The 20,238-nt window shown below is 42.5% G+C and overlaps 3 protein-coding genes across 4 annotated transcripts in view; 1 reads left to right on the top strand and 2 right to left on the bottom strand.

Annotated features, from left to right (window-relative positions):
• Positions 1-4,126: 4,126 nt before the first annotated feature.
• On the bottom strand, positions 4,127-6,557 carry LOC118426124 (mucin-6-like). The gene is made up of 2 exons (XM_035835383.1): positions 4,587-6,557; positions 4,127-4,306 (listed from the first exon to the last, which is right to left on the bottom strand). The coding sequence occupies exons 1-2, from the start codon at positions 6,555-6,557 to the stop codon at positions 4,127-4,129; spliced, it is 2,151 nt and encodes a 716-aa protein (XP_035691276.1).
• A 2,124-nt stretch (positions 6,558-8,681) lies between these two features.
• On the top strand, positions 8,682-19,408 carry LOC118426666 (nucleoporin 88-like). Its single transcript, XM_035836187.1, has 16 exons — positions 8,682-8,960; positions 9,674-9,843; positions 10,384-10,509; positions 11,057-11,169; positions 11,621-11,789; positions 12,413-12,596; positions 12,990-13,167; positions 13,524-13,622; positions 14,158-14,248; positions 14,793-14,897; positions 15,391-15,537; positions 16,063-16,188; positions 16,683-16,829; positions 17,392-17,518; positions 17,983-18,098; positions 18,950-19,408. The coding sequence occupies exons 1-16, from the start codon at positions 8,721-8,723 to the stop codon at positions 19,011-19,013; spliced, it is 2,202 nt and encodes a 733-aa protein (XP_035692080.1). The 5' UTR covers positions 8,682-8,720; the 3' UTR covers positions 19,014-19,408.
• The window catches only part of LOC118426668, a 30,946-nt gene continuing 29,978 nt past the window's right edge, over positions 19,271-20,238 (bottom strand). For both annotated transcript variants that reach the window (XM_035836189.1, XM_035836190.1), the window contains one exon: positions 19,271-20,138. In XM_035836189.1, the coding sequence (XP_035692082.1) occupies positions 19,857-20,138 (282 nt within the window). In that variant the 3' untranslated portion in view covers positions 19,271-19,856. The remainder of the gene's footprint in view (positions 20,139-20,238) is intronic.

Below are 20,238 nucleotides of genomic sequence, written 5' to 3'. Positions count from 1 at the left end.
TCCCTATCCCTATCGGTACCCCTAACCCTATCCCTATCCCTATCCCTATCCCTATCCCTATCCCTATCCCTATCCCTATCCCTATCCCTATCCCTATCCCTATCCCTATCCCTATCCCTATCCCTATCCCTATCCCTATCCCTATCCCTAGCCCTAGCCCTAGCCCTAGCCCAAGCCCTAGCCCTAGCCCTAGCCCAAGCCCTAGCCCTAGCCCTAGCCCTAGCCCTAGCCCTAGCCCTAGCCCTAGCCCTAGCCCTAGCCCAAGCCCTAGCCCTAGCCCCAGCCCCAGCCCCAGCTCCAGCCCCAGCCACAGCCACAGCCCCAGCCCTAGCGAAAGCCCTGACCATTGCCATAGTCATAGCTCCGATACCTTAGTACGGAGCACAAATCTGGCAGAGCACAAATTTGGCGCGACACCTGGAACATGTACCAAGATTAAATGGAATTGTCTATTATCCCAAAGTGACAGAGTTGTGGACAGCATGTCTATATCGATCTGCTGTAGCGTTTCTAGGTTGATATCTAGATGTACTGTACTCGGAAAGTAGTCACAATTCACTGTTGTAGCATTGGTGTATGAAGTTATACACATACTTGTGTTCTGTGTTATTGTCTGTGTTTTCAGTACCCTTGCATACGGCTATTACGGTTATATATTATACGGTTTTCAGTCCTGTGTACGACTGACGCGCTACATACAAATGAAGACCTTACTTGCAACATCAATAAAAAAGTCTAACGACATTTGATGAAGGCACGAGGTTGTGGAACTCTAGTTCTTTTATTACATTGCAATGAGCAAGAATACTCGACTGGAATAATGAATAATAGTTAATAATGATAATATAAATTAATGATAAAGATAATAATAGTTAATGATAAAAGTTGATAATAGTTGATAATAATGATGAAACAGTCACCAAAACAGAAGAGGGTTTTCATAAAAAAAATTCCCTCTGTATTCATATGATGTACTTTCCCATCCTTGAACACACCCTTGTTTAAATAGATTGATTACAACACAACATGGCAAATCTCTATGTTATACATAAACATATTTATCATGAGTCAGCTAATATGAGCAGCAGCAAGTGAACGATACATAAAGATTGTGACTTGAGATACTAAAATTCATTTTAGTCCAACTATTCCAATTTTATGTAAGAAAGGAGTAGAAACAGAAAGAAACAATATCCTGACTCCCGGGATTCGAAACCGCGCCGAATCCGTGCCGCCAGATCATAAACCAAGACGCTTAACCACTACGCTTAAAGGCTGACAGCGGTTTGGCATGGTCAGTTTAGCAGTCCTTGAACCCCACTGTTACATTTATTACAAGGTTGATCAAAGGGACGAAACGGTAGCCAACTCGCCCCGGTGGCCATTCGGCTACTATTTTGACCTCTTATAAGTATGCCTTGCCATCGATAGATCTGCTTGGAGCTTAGATGATCCAGCCTCACATGGTGGCCGGGGAGCCTACCGGCCGTTGTCCCGAGACCACAGCTTACATCACTTTTCCAGACGGCAGATTGAATCACGTATTAATAAAACCATGTCGGAACAGAAATGCCAGCATGCCATGATTCTCTTTCATACGCCCGATGAATACGTGATCTTATTCACCGTCTGGCAACTTTCTGTTTGAAATTCTCATGACATTAAAGATCTTTATTTTTTTTCTTTTTCCACAAAGATTGCCACACACTTACAGCATGTGGCTCTCATGATATTACGTGGAAAAAAACTCTAGTAATCTTAATGAATGAATGAAGACCTTTATTGTACAATTTTGCCCAACCGGGCTAAGTACAGGTCACAACAAATCAGGATATATACATACATAAAAGTGTCACAAATCTAGTCTAACACAAAAGTTCGGCTAATTCTCGCTTCTTGGTAATAGTGAAAATGTAGGACTGTATGGGTTTCGCTATTGTCGGTTTGTCAAAACGCATGAGAAATATAAACTTGTCAGTGCTACTCATGTGTCTAAAATGAGGGAATCTACTTTCTATATAACTAAATAGAGTATTTCTATCATTCGCATACATATCGCAATCAACAGTGAAGTGCACTTCATCTTCTACCATGCTTTGTTCTAGAGGAGTGCGGCTGTGCCTTCCCGATTCAATTCGCAGTCGGTGGCAACTGATTATTAGTAATCTTAATATACCTGAAAATCTATTGGTATATGAGTCTGCAAAATCTAAATGACTTTTTTTTCAAAATGTACAGTTCCATATACAGTTCTACAAAGAAACCATATATATCATATCTTGAGTCACGCTACTTTATTCATCTTTTCTTTTCGCAAAAATGTCTGTTAATGCCACACTATCCCTACAGTTTTTCTTTTTCCAAATAGTATAGTATAGGTATAGTAATAGAGATTTTATTTGCCACAAGGTGTTGTTAAAATTTGACCTTCTCGAGATGTACATTAGCCATGAGTTCCATTTCGGCTCTTTCACCCGACATGCATGTTACTTGAAAGGGTTACAGTCATTAGTACGGTCCACGTGTGTTCATTGTGCTTGTCGAAAAGAGCTAGGGGAATTGCCCCTTACAATGACCCTGTAATTACTGTTATACATATTGTACCTGTCGTCTCTGTCACAATCAGTGAAAGATTAGCTCTTCAGTGGTCAAAACAGAATACTAGTGATATCATTGTGACGATCATTTTCACTTTTCCACTTGAATGGTGAAGTCTAGACCACAAAAAGCATGTCTACTTTTTCCTTTTTGTTTCAACTTCGTTTCGTCTGAAGAGCAACGATGGTAGCTGAACCTCTGATGGCGTGCCATTTCTATTGCATTAGCCTCCATAGACGGCTCTCTGTTTTTTTCGTTTCTTAGGGCTCATAATCGGCGACCTTTGCTGGCCATTTCTTTTTGTACTGGCCGATTCAACGGTGCTGCCGGCAGGGAAAAGTGTATTATGAGCCCAAAAGGATGAGGGGAAGGCCCAGAGAGCCTGCAATGGAAGCTACTATTGCACTATGTTTCTGTTGCACGTCAGAGGCTGGCATCTATTCATATGTGTCGCCAGCACCACGAGTTTGCCACCTACGTGAGAGAAGGCGGAAGGACAGCTTAGAGTCCGGCTTTCCACTTCATTTGCTTGCTTGCTCTCTGGCTACTGATATCCAAAGGTGAATAATTCAAGCAAAATGCAGCCCTTTGCGTTTATCCTCCAGGGCCACACTGGTTTTATGGATGGTATCTTCTGGAGACCCCAAAATTAATGCGGGAGGGCGAAACATCCAAATCAAAAGAAACAGCAAATCAATATGAGTCGGCAAGTTCCAAGAACTGGCGACAAGTACTGCGCGTGTGGATGTCATCCATAGTTTGGCTTAAAACCTGGCAAATGACCTTTTGGTAGTTTTACCTGCAAGCAACAAACCACCCAATTTCTTTCTTTGACGAATTTTGTTGTTGTACGACTGACGCTCACTCAGACGAGAACTGCGCTGACCGCTAGAAGCCTTCTCCTTGTGTGTCGAATCACCTGTGGATGACTGGCTTCCTTTAGGTTTGAGGGAATTGTCTTTCATATTACGACTGTACGAGCGACGTTCAGACGTGAGATGAGAACCTTTTCGAACCGTGCCAGCGCGACGGCCGCTTACACCTTTGTCCGCGGCGTTTGTCGATTCGCCTGCGGACGACTGACGCGATGTGAAGGAAAAGCCACACCCAGCGCTCGAACCCCTGTCCTTGATTCTCGAATCACTTGCGGACAAACGGCTTCTAGTAGTGGTCGTTCCGTGCTTTCGCCTGAAAGAGCGTCCAGAGTACTTTTTCAATCCGCCTGTGAATTTTCCAAAGGATTTACGACGAAGCGGATTTAAGGCCTTCCTGTCGGTAGTGCTGCCGAAGTTTTTCCCGTAGCCCAGCTGACGTGAAAACGGTGACGATTTGTAGGAGTGAACCTTCTTGTGACCTCCAAAACGACTCACAGAGCTCCTTCCGCTCTTTCCAGTACCGCCGGGTCCACCTCTTGAGTCGGCTCCAAAGGAGACAGATTTATTCGGTCCGGATCCACCTGTGTCCTTGTTTTTATCTCTCAGATCACTCGTTCGCGACTGGTGACCATAGACTTTAGGGGGACGTAATTTCAACGCCTTTCTGTCGGTGGTGCTGCCGAAGTTTTTCCCGTAGCCTGGTTGACCTGCATAGGGTGACGACTTGGCGGGGTGGCCGCTGTACATGCTTCCAACCCGACGTACAGAGTGCCCTCCGCTTCTTCCGTGGCAGCCTGATTGCCGTGCATACGGTGACGATTTGGCAGGATGACCTGTGCGGCGAACATATAAGGGCGAGTGCCTTCCACACTTCCCAGTACGGCGTGGCCCAACCCTGGAATACCGATGACAACTCCTACCACGACTTATACGCCCCCGAAGAGTATTTCTGCTGCTGCCTTTGGTTTTAATCTCTCCATTCGAACCAGATCTTCCGTCATCCTTCCGTTCGTTGTCCGAAGTGTGTGATGTCACAGCAGAGAGAGGGCGGCCATTTGTAGAAGTGAAAGTTGCAGTTTGTTGCTCAGAGATAAGCCCACGGCCACCCAAAACCTCAGGTAGCTTAGTCGACGCGTCGGGTGGGTGGTGATAAGGTACAGCTTCGCCAATCTTGGACGGTGTTGGCGTTGTATCGGTCTGCATCTGCTGGTTGTGTGCCTTTGTCTTGTAGGGAGGATAGTGTCCGGTGGTCCAAATCGTTTTGAAAATGCCCGATGGATCACTGGTGGTATCTTTTGCATGCATCCCAGGTATTTTCCTAGTTATTGTTGGTCGTTTCAGGGACAAAGACGCAGCCGTGGAGTCAACTGAATTCCTCTGATTAATCGAGCCATTTGATAGCGGCGTGGGGAGGAAAACGGTTGTCTTTGGGCGAGGGGTTGGCAGGTTGGCCTGCGACAGAATCTTGGAAAAGTACGGTTGATCTGTTTTGTCAGTCAACATCTGAGTCGGTGCAACCGTCTGTCCGCCAAAGCATTTATACTGTGAGCATTTCCTTTCCTTCTCGTTGGCCTTTTTCAGGTGTCTCGGAATGGCAGCTGTATTTGGTTGCTTTAGATCAATGTCCGGTTCATCCGAAATCATAGGCGGCCGGGTCGACAAGGCAGTTTTTTCGTGAGTCGTGCTGGTAGTGGTAGGGTGTTCACGTGTACCACCCCCTGTCTCTGACAGTGGTGCTGCCTCTTCGGTAGTTATCTGTCCTTTGTATGTATCAGACTCCTTCACCACATACTTGGGATAGTGCCCTGTGGTGGTGAGTAAGGTGGGGCTATTCCCGGGTACTTGTGTACGAGCCAGGTCTTCTGTGTGAGTATCAGGCATTGTCGTTGTGGTTATGGTCGGTGATTTCGGTGGCGGAGTTGTTTCCGGGGATTCAAGAGGCTGCTGCTCACTTGTGCCAGGAGTGGACATCATTGACAGGACGGCAGGTGGCTTGGAGCGAGGGGTCTGTGGGTCTCTCATCGGCGGCGTCTTGGCCGAGAAAGCCCGAGGATCTGTGTCAACTCCTGTCGGTTCCGTCTCTGGTGGGGGCGGTGCGCTGGCGGACGGCAACCGTCGGTAGGGTGTAAATATCACAGCTCCCTGCACCAGGTCCTTGAGATAGTGCCCTGAGGTGGTGGGTAAAGCGGGGTTGTCCTTTGGTACCTTTGTACGAGCCTGGTGTTCTGTTGTTGACACAGACACAGCAGACATTGTCGTTATTATGTTCGGTGATTTCGGTAGCGGAGTTGTTTTCGGAGAGTCGGGAGATTGCTGTTCACTAGTGCCAGCAGTTGCGATCATTGTAAGCACGGCGGGTAGCTTGGAGCGAGGGGTCTTAGGGTCACCCATCGGCGTGTTCTTGGAGAATGCCCGAGGATCTGTGTCGACTCCGGTCGATCTCGTCCCCGATGGTGGCGGTGCGCTGGTGGCCAAGGATGGCAACTGTCGGTAGTGTGCGACTGTTACAGCTCCGTGCACCATCGCCGTGGAATGGCTCCCGCCTGCGGGGGGTGTGGTGTCGGGTTCTTCTGTTTGGACGCCAGGCATTGCTGTCATGTTCATGATCAGAGACGTATTTTGAGAGTCGAGATGTTCAAGCTTCTTGGAGGCGTAAGGGAGATCTATTGCAGTGCCACGGAGTGGTCGGACAGTCGTCGTTAGAACGATGTCTTGGTGTGGGGGTGTTCCATGCGGTCTTACACGAATATGGAGGCTTTCTTTCATGGTTTTCCACAACAGCGCCGAGTACGAGCGGCTTGCGTTGTAGCTAAACCCTGGGACAATTTCGTTGCTTTGCCCAGTTCTGAAGGCTACGACGACATAAGCCACCGGGATGACGATCAACAGCACCAGGGAGGCAAACCCCAGCTTCTTTTTACAACCTTTCATGAAACCGTGAGCGTACTTACTTTGTTTCTCCTGGGTTGGTGCCAGAGTCGGCGCTTCAACATCGGGAGGACGACTTCGAGACAGCGGGTCATCCACCGAGTCAGAAATCGTCGCGTATATATTGACATGGTCGTTGTTGGTCACGGACGCCATGACTGGAAATTAGGACGCTAAGTCAGCGAATATAAAGTGCATGGGTCAAAACTACCAGATCAATTTAGGGGAGGGAGCACTCACAGACAAATAAAACGCACAAATGCACACAAACACGCACACACTTAAACAGACAAACGCACGCTCACACAAACACACACACACACACAGACATGCACACACAAACACATGCACACAAACACACGCTGTATCAACAACGTATATTTTCTGAACGTTTACATTATACAATTGTACATACATTTTACATATTACGTTAGGCAAATAGAAAATTAGGTCTGTCCTTGGTGCTGAAAGCCGTCTACACACGTACAAGCGCACACATGTGCGCGCGCAAACAATAATGTTGCCGTATACTTTTCTGTGCGTGACATACATACCCTCTACAAACAGGCTGTGCTTGGTGCTCAACACCGTCTCCATACGTACACAGAGAGAGAGGGAGAGAGAAAGAAAGAGAGAGACAAAAGAGATAAAAAGAGAGGGAGAGAAACTGGCGACCATAAGGTTGGAAGTTATTTAAAAGAGGGTATCTGTTGAAGACATATGTGACAGTTTTATCAACATGTCTTATATATGAAAGTTATTATTGTCTGTACTTTTTCGGGGATATATGTTTACACACGCCACTTACACGCGCGCAGGAAAACAGACCTGTCCTTGGTGCTGAACGCTATATATCTATGGATCATTACAAACTTCTGCTGAACTGAATGAATTCATTAATCCGCTGCCCCATCTGAAGCAACCACGCGTATCTTTTTACTCCGATACACTCTCATCATACAATGTCGACTATTTACGCTTCGGTAACTATCGTGCATTCTAGCTGCTCATTGCTGTGTCCAACAACATTATATCCTTACCTTCGGCGGCGTGAATAACTGAGTACAATACCCAGTGTAGAAGCACCGGAGCACGTCAGAGACGCATGGTTCCAGCTCTACTATCTGCGGGCCAGACACAGTTGTGAATAAACTCCTTCAGACTATAAAGTCTGGCTTTCAAATAAATGAATACATTTAAGAAAACATGACGCTATTTGCTGCAGTAAAGCAATCACGAATCACATGAATATACTTAGCAAAACACTAGTTCTGTTGTAAAGGCGTTATCGTAGTCTGATTAGACGGTTTATATCACAAACATTGACGCCTTTGAAATAAAAATTGCGAGGCAGACGTGCGTAGCTTTTGTCTCCAACAGCACAAATATTTGTTTATGATAACTGCCTGTATCATCCAAATGAAATGTAATATAGAAATATGTAGCCTTTACTCGCCCCCTATTCCGTTACTTTGTGAATGGTGTCGCCTGAGGGTATTTGAGAGGAAAAGAAGAAAAGTAAGGATTAATTTTTTATCCAATGTAACTCAACCCTTTGAAGTTCCCCAAGATTGTCTACTGAATGAATATTGATACCAGTTTGACGTGGTTCAGTAATACTAGTTCTTACTAGTAGTGAAAAATCATCAGCCCTCTCGAAAACCGCTTTACAGCTCGAGACAATATTCAAGGTATATTTGTACCAACTTCTGGGTCATAAAAAAGGTTGAGCATGCAAAAGTTTTTAGCCTGTGTGTCATACTCCCCAGTTACCACTGGCACAACCACCGTGATTAGATTTGTTCGATTTTTAAAGAAATAAAGATACATCTCACAATCTCACATATTTCACATAAGGCCATTTTGCTTTGATTATATGGATGACACCCTCTGGGAATCCCAAAACTGATGCGAGCGTGCGAATAACATAGAAAGTTTGACCCAAAAAAAGTTTGCCATTATTATGAAATTTAAGTGGTCAGGAAGGCTGAACATATGACTGAACACACAGGATATAGTATACCGAACAATAGATTCTTCGTCTTTTTAAAGCAATATTAGGTGACATTAGTAGACGTTTTCCGATAGTTATTTTGCAATCCGTTATATTACCTTATTCTGAAGCTGCTTTGTACGATTTAAAGTATGTTTGAAACTCCTTTTTTTCCTATTTTTGGAAACGGCCGAAAATTGATGCGCGCGTCGAAGTAGTATGACCTATTGGTATAATCAATGCATGATATGAACATGTCACCCCCGCGCTGTGAATGGTTTCCCCTGCTTTCATCTGCGCAGGTCACACAAAAGTCAAACGGCAAAATGGCGGTCTCGGAGGCAAAATCGTGGCGAAATGTTCTCAACGATCACCCCCTGTTTCTGCACCTTAGACGAGGAGAGAGCGACGGCAAGTCAAACAGAACGGAGGCTAGAGGTCTGGTGGTAGTTCAGGACGGAGATATCTATGCGTGGAACGGCCGAAACTCCACTCTGGTGACGGCGAACTTGAAGACACTGCTACAAGATGAAGCCGAAGTTGAAAAGCGACCGCTGAAGTTTCAGGTCCGACTGAAAGTGAAACTCAACTGTTGTTGATATTCAGATATTCCCTGTCACGATTTATGTAATGATTCGCAAATTATGCATCTATCTTCTATGTTTTGGTGGCCTTGTAGCCCTTGTTGAAGTGTCCCCGACTAATTTTTAAGGGGGGGGGGGGTGCTTGTGCCCTGAGAAATTATGAGATTAAATATTTTGTACATGTAATTTGAACACGTCCGTATACAATAATAGGCTAAAATATAACCTTAGTCAAGATTAAGCAATTATGCATCATAATAGCCATTCTTCATATCGCTTCCAGTTCCAGTGATGTGTATATATGGCAGGGAATGCCCCCGTACCACATAATCTTGATAAGCATCAAAATTCAACAATAGTATTAAAACAATGCTACTAATACTATGCAAGAGGAATATTGCACAAAATGTATAAACGACATCCTTGTACAGCAACATAGATTATGTGCATGTCGGGGAAACATTTACACCGACGGGGAATGATGGTTTGGTTTGGTTGGACACACTGCCGCTGCGCCACGCAATCTCACAGATGGGGAAAGTGCATGACCGGAAAACATCCAGATCATCATACCGTAAATTTGTACCCTGAAGTAAACAATGATTCTACTCTCCAATCAAGTCTTTCATAAACCCTTCAGTGACCTCAATTCTATACACCTTTCCATCATCATGATCCTGTTTTTCCCCACACAGACCCTCCTGTGCACAGACCCTCCTCTGTCTGATGTCCACCATGTGAAGTTCAGTCTAACCGGGAACCACGTCGCCCTGTGGGGGCCTGGTGGGGTCAGCATCATGGAGGTGCCCAGGAGGTGGGGCAAACACGCCGAGTTCGAGGGAGGCAAGGACAAGGTCAACTGCAGGTAGAGAGTCATTACTGTAATTCTTGAAATTTTGGTGATGGTTCAATGTTCATGGTTTTCTTGGTGACTGCTTCACCTCGAGAGTTGAGCCAAAAGCCACCAGTATTTCCATTACTTTATACAGTACAGTTGTGTGACTTCAACGCAATCTTAAACTTAACACCATGGAGAACTCTTCATTTTCTCCTTGCCGCAAATTTAAATCACATGAACCCAAAGGCATTCAGCAATCAGCGTTATGAGTTTGCATCTCTGTCAAAAAGAAAAAGATGCAACTTTTTACAAGTTACATTGTTATTATATTGTTATACGTAATATACTATATTACGTACATTAAACTTTTCCAGTCTGAAAGTAAAGCTTTGAAATTGTAAAACTTAGTCAGACTGCAAAGCTTTTAGAATCATTCACTGCATTTGTAGAATTATAGCCTGAAGTTTTGTAAGTACCTGACAGGGTATAGTAATTTGTAGGTATGAAATACCCCATGCTTCATTGTTGAATTGTACTAACTTGAATCATGTTACTTTGTTCCTGCAGATCATATCCAGTAGCGGAGAGATTGTTTGCTACCCAGAGTTCCTTGCAGCTGCTGCAAGTAGACTGGCATCCAGGCAGCCCCTCAGACACCCATCTGGTCATCCTCACATCAGACAATGTGCTCAGGTGGGCCAGAACAGTCCTTTCTTCCAGACTATGTTCAGTCAAGTTGAATTACAGTCTACCAATGAATGCAGGCATGCTGAAGAAAGTTTCTTGACTGGAAATATGCGGCTCCAGATGTCTTACTGAGGGATGACTGCTGTGCGATAGATGTCAATTAGAGGAATGAGTCTATCCTACTAGTACAGTCTAGCAATGAATGTGTCACCCTGACACTAACCCTTACCCACTATCCTCTCGGCCACACAAATTCACAGATTAATACTGATTGAAAGTGATTCCTATGTTCCAACCTACATCACTATCATGTCTCTGGATCAGAAGAAAGATTCACAGAGTGTAAGCAGGCATGCATGCATTGACGTACATGTCTATACTGATGTAGATTTCAATCTTAGTGCATTTTGGTGCATTGGTGTTTTATTTTGTGTTCCAATGCTTCAGGAGAATTAGATTTTGATAATCCTCATTACACGTAGATCAAGCTTTCCTGCAATGGTGCATGTACCATATTTTTCCTCATCACCTTTTTTACCTGTGATTCTAACAGAATATACGACATAGAGAAGCCTGACAGCCCGTACCAGTCTTTCCAGCTGGGAGAGTTTGCCGACAGTTTCTCCCTTCACTCCACTAGCAGTGCCACCTTCAATCAAGCACTGGGTAAGGTCATTGATTGATATCTGGTATTTATTTTGGACCTACTCTTTTCAATAAGTGGTGCAATTTAAAATTATGTTTCCTCAAACATGGGGCCTCCTTCAGTCTGAGAGGACGTCGCTAACCACAGCTAGGTACCCTTATTCACCTGTGTTGAGTGAGGAAATAGATTCCCTTCCAGAGGTCACAAGATTGGGGCTTGCTGTAGATTTGAACCCAGAACCTTTAGATTCTAATTCTACTTGTCAGTTAACAAACCTTAACACAGGACCACCTTACCATCTTAATTATTGATTGCACTGAAATTTATTACTTTGTCAAGTTTATAACTTTTACCTTTTGCAGCTTTAGGCTAAAATTCTATTCGTAGGAAATTAATAGTGAGTTAAGAGATAGTATGCTTGATTTCATACTTTGTTGTATATTCATTTTTCACTGTGTTGTTGTTTTTCAGGAGAGACTGCAGTTTCCTTTACGTTTGCCCCACCCGTTGATATGCCTGTGCAAGAGAAGATGAAATGGAAGAGCGATCAAACAAGGAAGACAGAAACGATGTACCCTGTCTTTGTGCTGAGGGGAAACGAGGATGTGTATTATTTACTGACAAGTTTAGAACAGAAAAGGTAAAGACTAGTTGGGAATTCCTCTATATCTGATGAATTGTGTAAATGTAATGCTAGAAGAAACAAGAGCTCTCTACCACCCAAAAATAGTGACCATACATGTAGCTTGTCCATAGAAAGTTCTGCCGCAGTACCAAGGTCACACACAACAGGGCTCAAAATCAACCTTGACTTTTACTAGTATCTTGCAAACACCTACCCACATACTAGTACCAAATATCACAATTCACCAAGTTATTGCTGTCCACAAATTTGTAAAAACACAGACAGACAGATACACACACACACATACACACCCAAAACAATACCTCTTTTTTTTTTCAAGAAAGTGAAAAGAACCTTGCTTTTTATTTGATTTAAATCTTTTTGAATGAATGAGGAGACCATAGCAAAGGATCTGTTTGTTCAAACATGTCTATCTTGTGCCATAATAAACATGGTTTGAAAATAGGTTCAGGTCAACTTTCAGCCAGAGACTGTGCAATTTCTAACAGACGTTTTGTCTGTCTCAACTTGAAAATAGAAACTGTTCTTTCTTGTCCATGAAGTTTATTACTCTGTAGGGTAACATATCTATGAACTTTCCTCTACATAGACTTATGTTGTTCTCTTCATTTTCACAGCCCTAAAGTGTCCCTGCAAGGCCCCCTAACCATGCACCCTCCTGCTGATGACAACTACGGCATCGACGCCTGTTCTATCCTGTGTCTGCCGTGCAACCCACCCCTGGTTGTCATAGCAACCACAACTGGCAGACTGTACCATTGTATTGTACTGCAGGGGGAGGAAGAAGATGATGACAGAAGGGTATTGACATTAATCTTTCCATGTATTATTAAAAATAAGAATGTGCAATTAAATGTTGCTACTCCAGATGTCTTACAGAAGGATGACTGTGGTGTGAAAGTTGTTGGTAGCTTGAGTAATGAGTCCACTCTACACAACATGTGCAATTGAATGTCCCTCAGATAGAACATTAAATGGAGGTTCCATGTTAGGGGAGAGCTACACCTTGAGCATGTTAAAGAACCCACCGCACTTATCAAAAAGAGTAGGGGTCCTCCTTGGTGCAAGTGGATCATACATACAATTGGGGTACCTTGTGTACGTGTCATAATGATCAACGTGATGATCTTGGGCACTAACTGGAAAAGAAGAGAAGAAGAATGTAGGTAAAACCTGCCATTTTTCTCCCCCTAGTCAGAGGTATCGTGGACAGGCAGTGATGTGAGCACCAGAGATACCCAGGACATGCCCGAGCCATCCCTGTACGTGTATGAGAGTGTAGAGCTGGAGCTGTCCCTGGGTGGAACACCAGACGACATTGACAGTTACCCTGACTACCAACCTGACAACTGTCCTATAAGGCTACACCCAGGTAATTCTATTGATGATTGATATGTTCAGTTTTACAAGCCTTACATTTTACTTAATACTGTAAATCTATGTTTTTACTCAGGGATTTTCCATTAGGAGAGGAAAGGAGGTTTTCGCATTATTTTAATATAAGTTTGCATTGGAAACAATGCTGTAGCATGAAAAATCATATTTGCAGTTTCTTTGTTTATTCTTTATTTAACCAGGGTAAAAGCATATCGCCTGACGGAAAGGCGCTCCAAAAACTGCAAAAGTAAACCATTGTAAATGTTTCAAGATTAACAGTATTTAATAATCTGTTGAAATGAAATATTTTGCAAAGGATAAAAAAATATACAATGTCACTTCTCTGTCCAGATCCCAGCTCTGATGGAAGGTACCATTGTTCTCATGCAATGGGGGTGCACAGCGTGGCTCTGCCCTGGATCAACAAACTTCATCGCTTTTCCCAGTCAGGTGGGTTGAGTTAGAAGTCATTGTTAAGGAATAATTTACATTGTTGTACAAAATGTATCTGACAGTGGGTTGTATTGTTAGATTAATTGTGCAACATGTATCATTTGTATGATGCGACTTCCCCTCCGTGACTTCAGACAGAGCGCTACCATCATCTGCAAAGATGGAAGGATGCCTACTACTCCACGGGTGTTTTTGCTGATCAGCGTAGATGGCTCTTGAATATGGGATGTCCCTGTAGCTCAACTGGTACTACCAGCTTCACAGTTGAGCTCTTGGTTCCAATTGGCTGGTTACTGGAAGATCTCTGTTTGAATTTGGGGAAGGGCATCCCGGTTGAAGCTGCATTCTTTTTTCAGAAAGGACATAAAATTGAGGTCCCATGTTCCAAGTTGTGCCTCGAGTATGTTACAACAATAGATGGGTACCTGGTACCTCCTGGCTGTATGAATACAACATGGTTATTATACAACAAGGTGAATAATATCATACTTAATACATGCCCTGAAGTCTCTCCATTGTGTTTATTTTGTAGATGAGGAAGACAAAGACAGCCTGCTGGAGCTGAGCCGTGACCAGCCCTGTATAGTAGAACACCTGGTGTGTACCAGACCTGTGCCGTCCAGGTAACATGTGGTTCTGCATTAGTAAGGTTTCCTCCCTGGCTAAATTGGTATTTGGACCTTCCATTGTTTTCTAAGTAATGAATTACAAAAGGACTGTATCTACACTGAATATTGATAGCTGGGCATGAAAGAATTAGAAATATGATTTTTTTGGATCATGGATGATGTCATCAAGTTTTATTGTGCCTATTATTTTCGTCTAAAAATGCAGTGCTTTTGTACATACCACTGCAATGAAAATGTATTTTTTATGTGCATGATATTAATGATCAAAGCTACAAACTTACATCAGTTGCATCTTGATATCTACTAAATGTTTTGAGCTAAAATAAATGTTTTGCATGACTACAGGCAATTTGTGGATATCAAAACATGCAAACATGTGAACATCATTATGCACATGAGAAACAAGTCTTATTGCAGAGTAGTTTTAGATTTAGCCCAGTTTTAGAAAATTTCTTTTTACATAAATGTACCATACTGAACGGCACCATGGTTGAGTAGCATGAAATTCCATGTACACATACATGTATCTCCCCCACAGCCCTCCTGCACCCATACTGGGACTAACTGTGGTGGGAGACCAGCTGCTGGGCCCCACCCTCCTGTGTCTCACATCCGATGTCACATGCATTGCCTTGCCTCTTCTGTAAGTGTCCTTAAAGCGTTTAATGAATCTTATCCATGATAAACCTTACCAAGGAACAAAAACGTCTATGCAGTGTTTCTGTTACGTTGCATAAAGGTAGATGTGGAAATATAAGAAACGAATGTGAAAAAACAAAGTCACAAGTTAAAAGCAATGGGCTATCCTTGCTGTGTACAGTCAAAACTATCCAAGAAGACTACTTGGTGTACATGTCTTGTGTATGTGGACAGGTGATTGCTAGACAGTGGTCTTACTTCTTAAGAAATAGTATCACAATAATCTACTAGTAGTAACTATTCCAAGGTCCACCAAAATCACGTTAAGCAGGTGGTCCTTACATAACGGTGATCACTTGTACATGTTTGACTGTATATTTGCCCTTTTCTTCATGATAGATTAGATTCAGTGCAGAAAATGTTGTATGTTAATGTATTAAAGTTCGTTGGATTTCAATCTTACTAAATTGTTTGCCCCTTGATTCCCCTTTTACCAGGACACACTATGCCAACCCCCCTCCCCCCACACTCTCCTCCTTACCCTCCCAACCAGTCACCTCCCCTCTGAGGAAGCTCCACTCCAAGCCATTTGACCAACACATCAGAGATATCTTGAGAAGAGATGCATCCAATCCTATCCTCAAGTAAGACTTTCTGTAGACACCTTTGCCTTTTATGACATATCATTGTCGACATGTTGTTATTAAATTTATATCATTTGCATTTAGCCCTATTTGGGCTTGAACATGCAATAAACGTCATTGTCATTGTCATCATGATTTAACATGTTGGTTGTCTAGATGGTGTCTTTTTATGTGATAAGTCAAAGTAAGTAAATTTTATGGATGACATCAGCATGTGTATTGATTTTCACCTGATTTCCAAGGAAAAACATAGGAGGAAGTTTTGTTCATCTCTGGTGCACAACCTTACAAGGAAAGACCTAAAATGGAAAAATCTGTTGTTAAGTTCTCCTTGTTCTACATTTTGTGTCTCAAACATTCCAGATGTAGAGAGTGTGGTAGCATTTAGGCTAATTCAAGTATGTTTCCTTACTGTGGACTAATGTACATGTATTGACTTTTTACATTTGTCTGCTGGTAACTTGTATGATATTTTCTTCATATTAGCCTCAGTGCGCTTGAGAAACAAATGTTTTTGTTCTTAAGGTCCATCCCAAAGGGTTCGCAGCCGTCTGACCAGGAATGTTTCCAGCTACTGACCCGAGCGACCCAGGTGTTCAGGGACGAGTATATCAAGAAACAGTACCAGGCCAGGGAAGAGGTGGAGAAGAGGTAGGGGTACTCACTGGGTTTTTTTATCGGGGTATTGTGTGAAGATCACACAAGGTTAAAAAATAGGGGTTTACAGTTGGCACATACATGTATAGAACATACTTGTACAAACATACATGTGTACACCAGGGTGGAGATTGCAATCTGGTTGTTTTGACAATTGTATTGAGCTGAGAGAGATCCCATTTTAAGTTTGTTAACAACAGACTCAAATCAGGGTGCAAGGAATGTGTTATGAGAGTTTCCACAACAGTTAGGCTACATAAACAAGAAAACAATGTGTACAGACTATTAAAGGTGCATGTTATATGTAACTGCACTCAATACATGAGCCACTTTGGTAAGCAAAAATTAATCATAGATTATTCTAACTTATAAGTCTCCCTGGCTTGTACATGTACCTTGAGAAACATTGTTACCAGTAACCCAGTAAGACTATCCTGTAGCAGTACACAGTCATAAGTTATGTCCACTTTCCATCTATGTTTCTACAGAGTGGACTTACTGAAGGAACAGAAAGCCCAGCAGCAAACAGACCTTCACACACTACGGGAGGACAGGAAGAGTCTGACTGAGACAGCTGAGAAACTCGCCGAGAAATATGAAGAAGCCAATGAGAAGCAACAGGAGTATTTAAGAAGGTTTGTTTGTATTTTTGTAGTGTCATGTGACTGGTGTGTTTTGGGACCTTTCCTTATTCTGGCATATTTTTGCCATTTAACATTGTATTAGATGCATCTGATACTATGTTAAATGGCAAACTTAAAAAGCAATAAAATTTTTGCCTCAGTATTTGGAAGTATTGCTTTCAGTGTGTTAATGCAATATGCTGGTACAGGCACTTTGCACCACAGTTTGGAAGGAAGTATGAAGGACAAAAAAGTCAGTGTTGTGGGTTACAGGTAGTAGAGTTCAGTGTTGGTAGAATTAGTTATTTATTATTCCTAACAGACATTCCAGGTCATGGGGTCAATGGTTGAGCCTACTAATTCACAGGGGAAGTATTGTTTTGCATTTCTGTGTATGTATTTTCATATGCTTGTCATACTATTAAGTGACAGAAAGTGATCAATGGACACAGGCAATAAGCAATATTAATGAAAACCGTCTTTTCATGATTTATGAACTACAATTAAGCAAGACATACAAAAAACTCAAACATCTCATTAGATTTTCAATCTCTTGTTTTGTTTTGATGTTCAGAGTGGAGAATGTTTTGAAGAATCTGCAAGCCCGGCTCCCTGTGCTGTCTGATGCTGAGGTCAGTATGAAGAAGGAGCTGGAGTCCCTGCAGGAGAAACTGAAGCACCTGAAGAACTCCACACAACAGGTGGGTACAGTCAAACAGGTGGTGATAACAATGTGTATGTGGAGAAGGACAACCTCAAGCCAACCGTTCACACTTACGCCACATCTTCAGAAAAGACGCTGGAGCCGCATGTTCCCCGTTTAGGAACTGTATTCAAACCGACATAGATGAATCTACTTTACTATATACGGTGGTGATAACAATGGATATCATTGTCTTGGGTACATTCTTCAATGCAGAATTCTTTAATGCAGAAATGTTTGTGGTGGTTTTACGTTCGGGGATTTCGCAGTGGCGGCTTCACCACAAACTCAAAACCATCCCAAACATTTTCCCTTTTAGCTACAGTATGTGACTTAAGTATATGGTACTTCCGTTAACTTAAAACCACGACGAATACTTCATTTTTCTGCTTAGATCCCCACAAACTTGAATACATTTACAGTATATTTATATTTATAGTATATTTGTTTTTTCTCTCCAAGGTGAAAACCAAGTGGGACTACCAGAAAAGGCAGGTTACCCAGCAGGCTCGGCAGTCCTCCAGCCCTGCTCTCAGCCAATCACAGAGCAAACACATGAAAGAACTGCTCAAGCAAGAGTAAGTCTCATTCTGCAATTCTTTCAATACTCGTGCTTGTATTGGGTGTAGAATAGAGGTGGTATAAAACCGTTTTTTCTTGTGCGACCGATCCAAGAAAATAACAAGAGAACATATAGTATCTATTTTATAGTGACATGTATATTTCTGCAGTCAAACTTAGTCTAAGGTAACAGTTAGCATTGTTTCCATGAATATAGGTTTTGAAAACGCCAGTGGATATTCCACCAAACAGTTTCTTTAATAGCAAAATGGACCATTCTTGGGAGTATCGCCCATTCACATGTCTTCACAATCAGATTCAGGTCAGGACCTGGACCTACATTGTAATTCCCTGGACCTGAACCGAACCTGAATGATCTGTACTTAGTCTGGTAGATACCCCTAGTGTGGAAAGTTAAGTTCCAACTAAGAGAAGAGAAGATGAATCTACTAGAGGCATTTGGTACTTCAGAAGGTGGCATAAAGCCAGCTGCTGCATGATGGATATTCAAGCATTAGCCTCAGGCATCAAACTTCTTCACGTAAAAGAACCCAACACACTTATCGAGAAGAGAAGGGGTTGCTCAGTACAATTGGTGAAAAAAAAAAATGAGCTGTAGCAAAGTGGCATTGCACCTCTGGCTACTTGAAAGAAGCATCATACTTCACCTCAGTTATGGGTGACAAAAGAATGAGTGTCATATGTTGATGTATCCCTGAATCTAATGTGAATTTCACATTGACACATACCACAAGACTTCAACGTGACAATTAGTATCCTCTATATCCTGTCATGTAGAGGAAGGCCACTGCTTGACCATAGACTGTTTTTCTTATCTCCTTTAAGTTTGTTTGTTTATTTGTTTCAGGGGTGACAAGATCGGTGAGCTGGTGAAACAAGTCAACAGTTTGAAGCTACACTGTGGCGTATGACTGATACCGAATGTGGAACCTGGGCAACAAAAGTCCTATCATTGTCCATTTCCTTTCATGTGCCCCTTCTTTTGCCAATTTCTTCCAAAGTAGAAAAGGCATCTATGTGAAAGTGACCTTCCATTCCAGTGAATATCCTCTTTCATTGAATGACTTTGTATATATTCATAAATCCATCATGCTACTTGTTTTAAATCAAAAGCAGGTACACTAATTACAAACTCATATGTGTAAGACAGCAGATAAACTCTTGAGTAAATTCATTCACATTTATTAATCTTGACTGTCAAGTATACAGAGTCTGAGATTCTCATACACTGGTCATAAAAAACATGTCATTTTATAGTATAACATTGTTAGGCAAACTGAGAGACATTAAACATTTTCTACCACTATGTCAACCCTTGGATTTTTGTTTTATTCTTTCTACATTCATTTGTATATGGTATGCAATGGCCAATTCTATTAATAGAAGGAAATTTCTTACAATGCATGTCTCTCCTGACAAAGTATTGGGTGTGCTGTTCAAGTTGGAGTTTGTAGGATGGGGTGTATATAAAGATACTGAAAGCTCTACTACAAACAGAATGACTAACTGTCAGAACAATATTTTTAGTGTACCTACCAGTGTGAAGCCAAGATATTTATGTATGTTGATGATATGTAGAACATGTGGACAAATTGTTGAGCTTCACACTGATAGGTGCACGCAAAAAGGGGCAGCTACTGGGTTACCTGGCAACCATAGTCTGGTTGTCAGTTACCATGACAACCTCCAACACAACAGAACACATGTCCTCCATCTTGTAATGCCAAGTCGGATGATGTAGGACCTGTTCTCTGTCATGTGGGAGGTTGCCAGCGTTGCTGCCCCTGCTGGCTTTTTCCCACACACTTACCAAACTTTTGTAACCCAATCACAAGGGTAAAAAGACTTGGTAAACCCATGAGAAGAAGCCAACAGGAGCAGCAGATGTAGGTGAAACAAACTTTATCAAATATCTTTAAACTGAATGACTGCCTCTTGTACATAGCTGCCTGCTGAAGTCGTCTCTGAGGGTCTGCCTTGTGAACTTTTCTCTGGTGCCTTGCACCAGTTATGGTGTATACAGGCAATGGTGCTTCCTGAGAAACGACAAGATAGTGGTGGGTTAGATATGCAGCTGGCATGGCATAGTAATATATATCCCTTTCAAGCTAAAACTAAAAGCTAAACTTATTTTAG

Source organism: Branchiostoma floridae, chromosome 11 (assembly GCF_000003815.2).
Source record: "Branchiostoma floridae strain S238N-H82 chromosome 11, Bfl_VNyyK, whole genome shotgun sequence".
Lineage (NCBI taxonomy): Eukaryota > Metazoa > Chordata > Leptocardii > Amphioxiformes > Branchiostomatidae > Branchiostoma > Branchiostoma floridae.
Note: the sequence above shows the minus strand (reverse complement) of the source record. Positions and strands in the feature narration are given on the sequence as shown.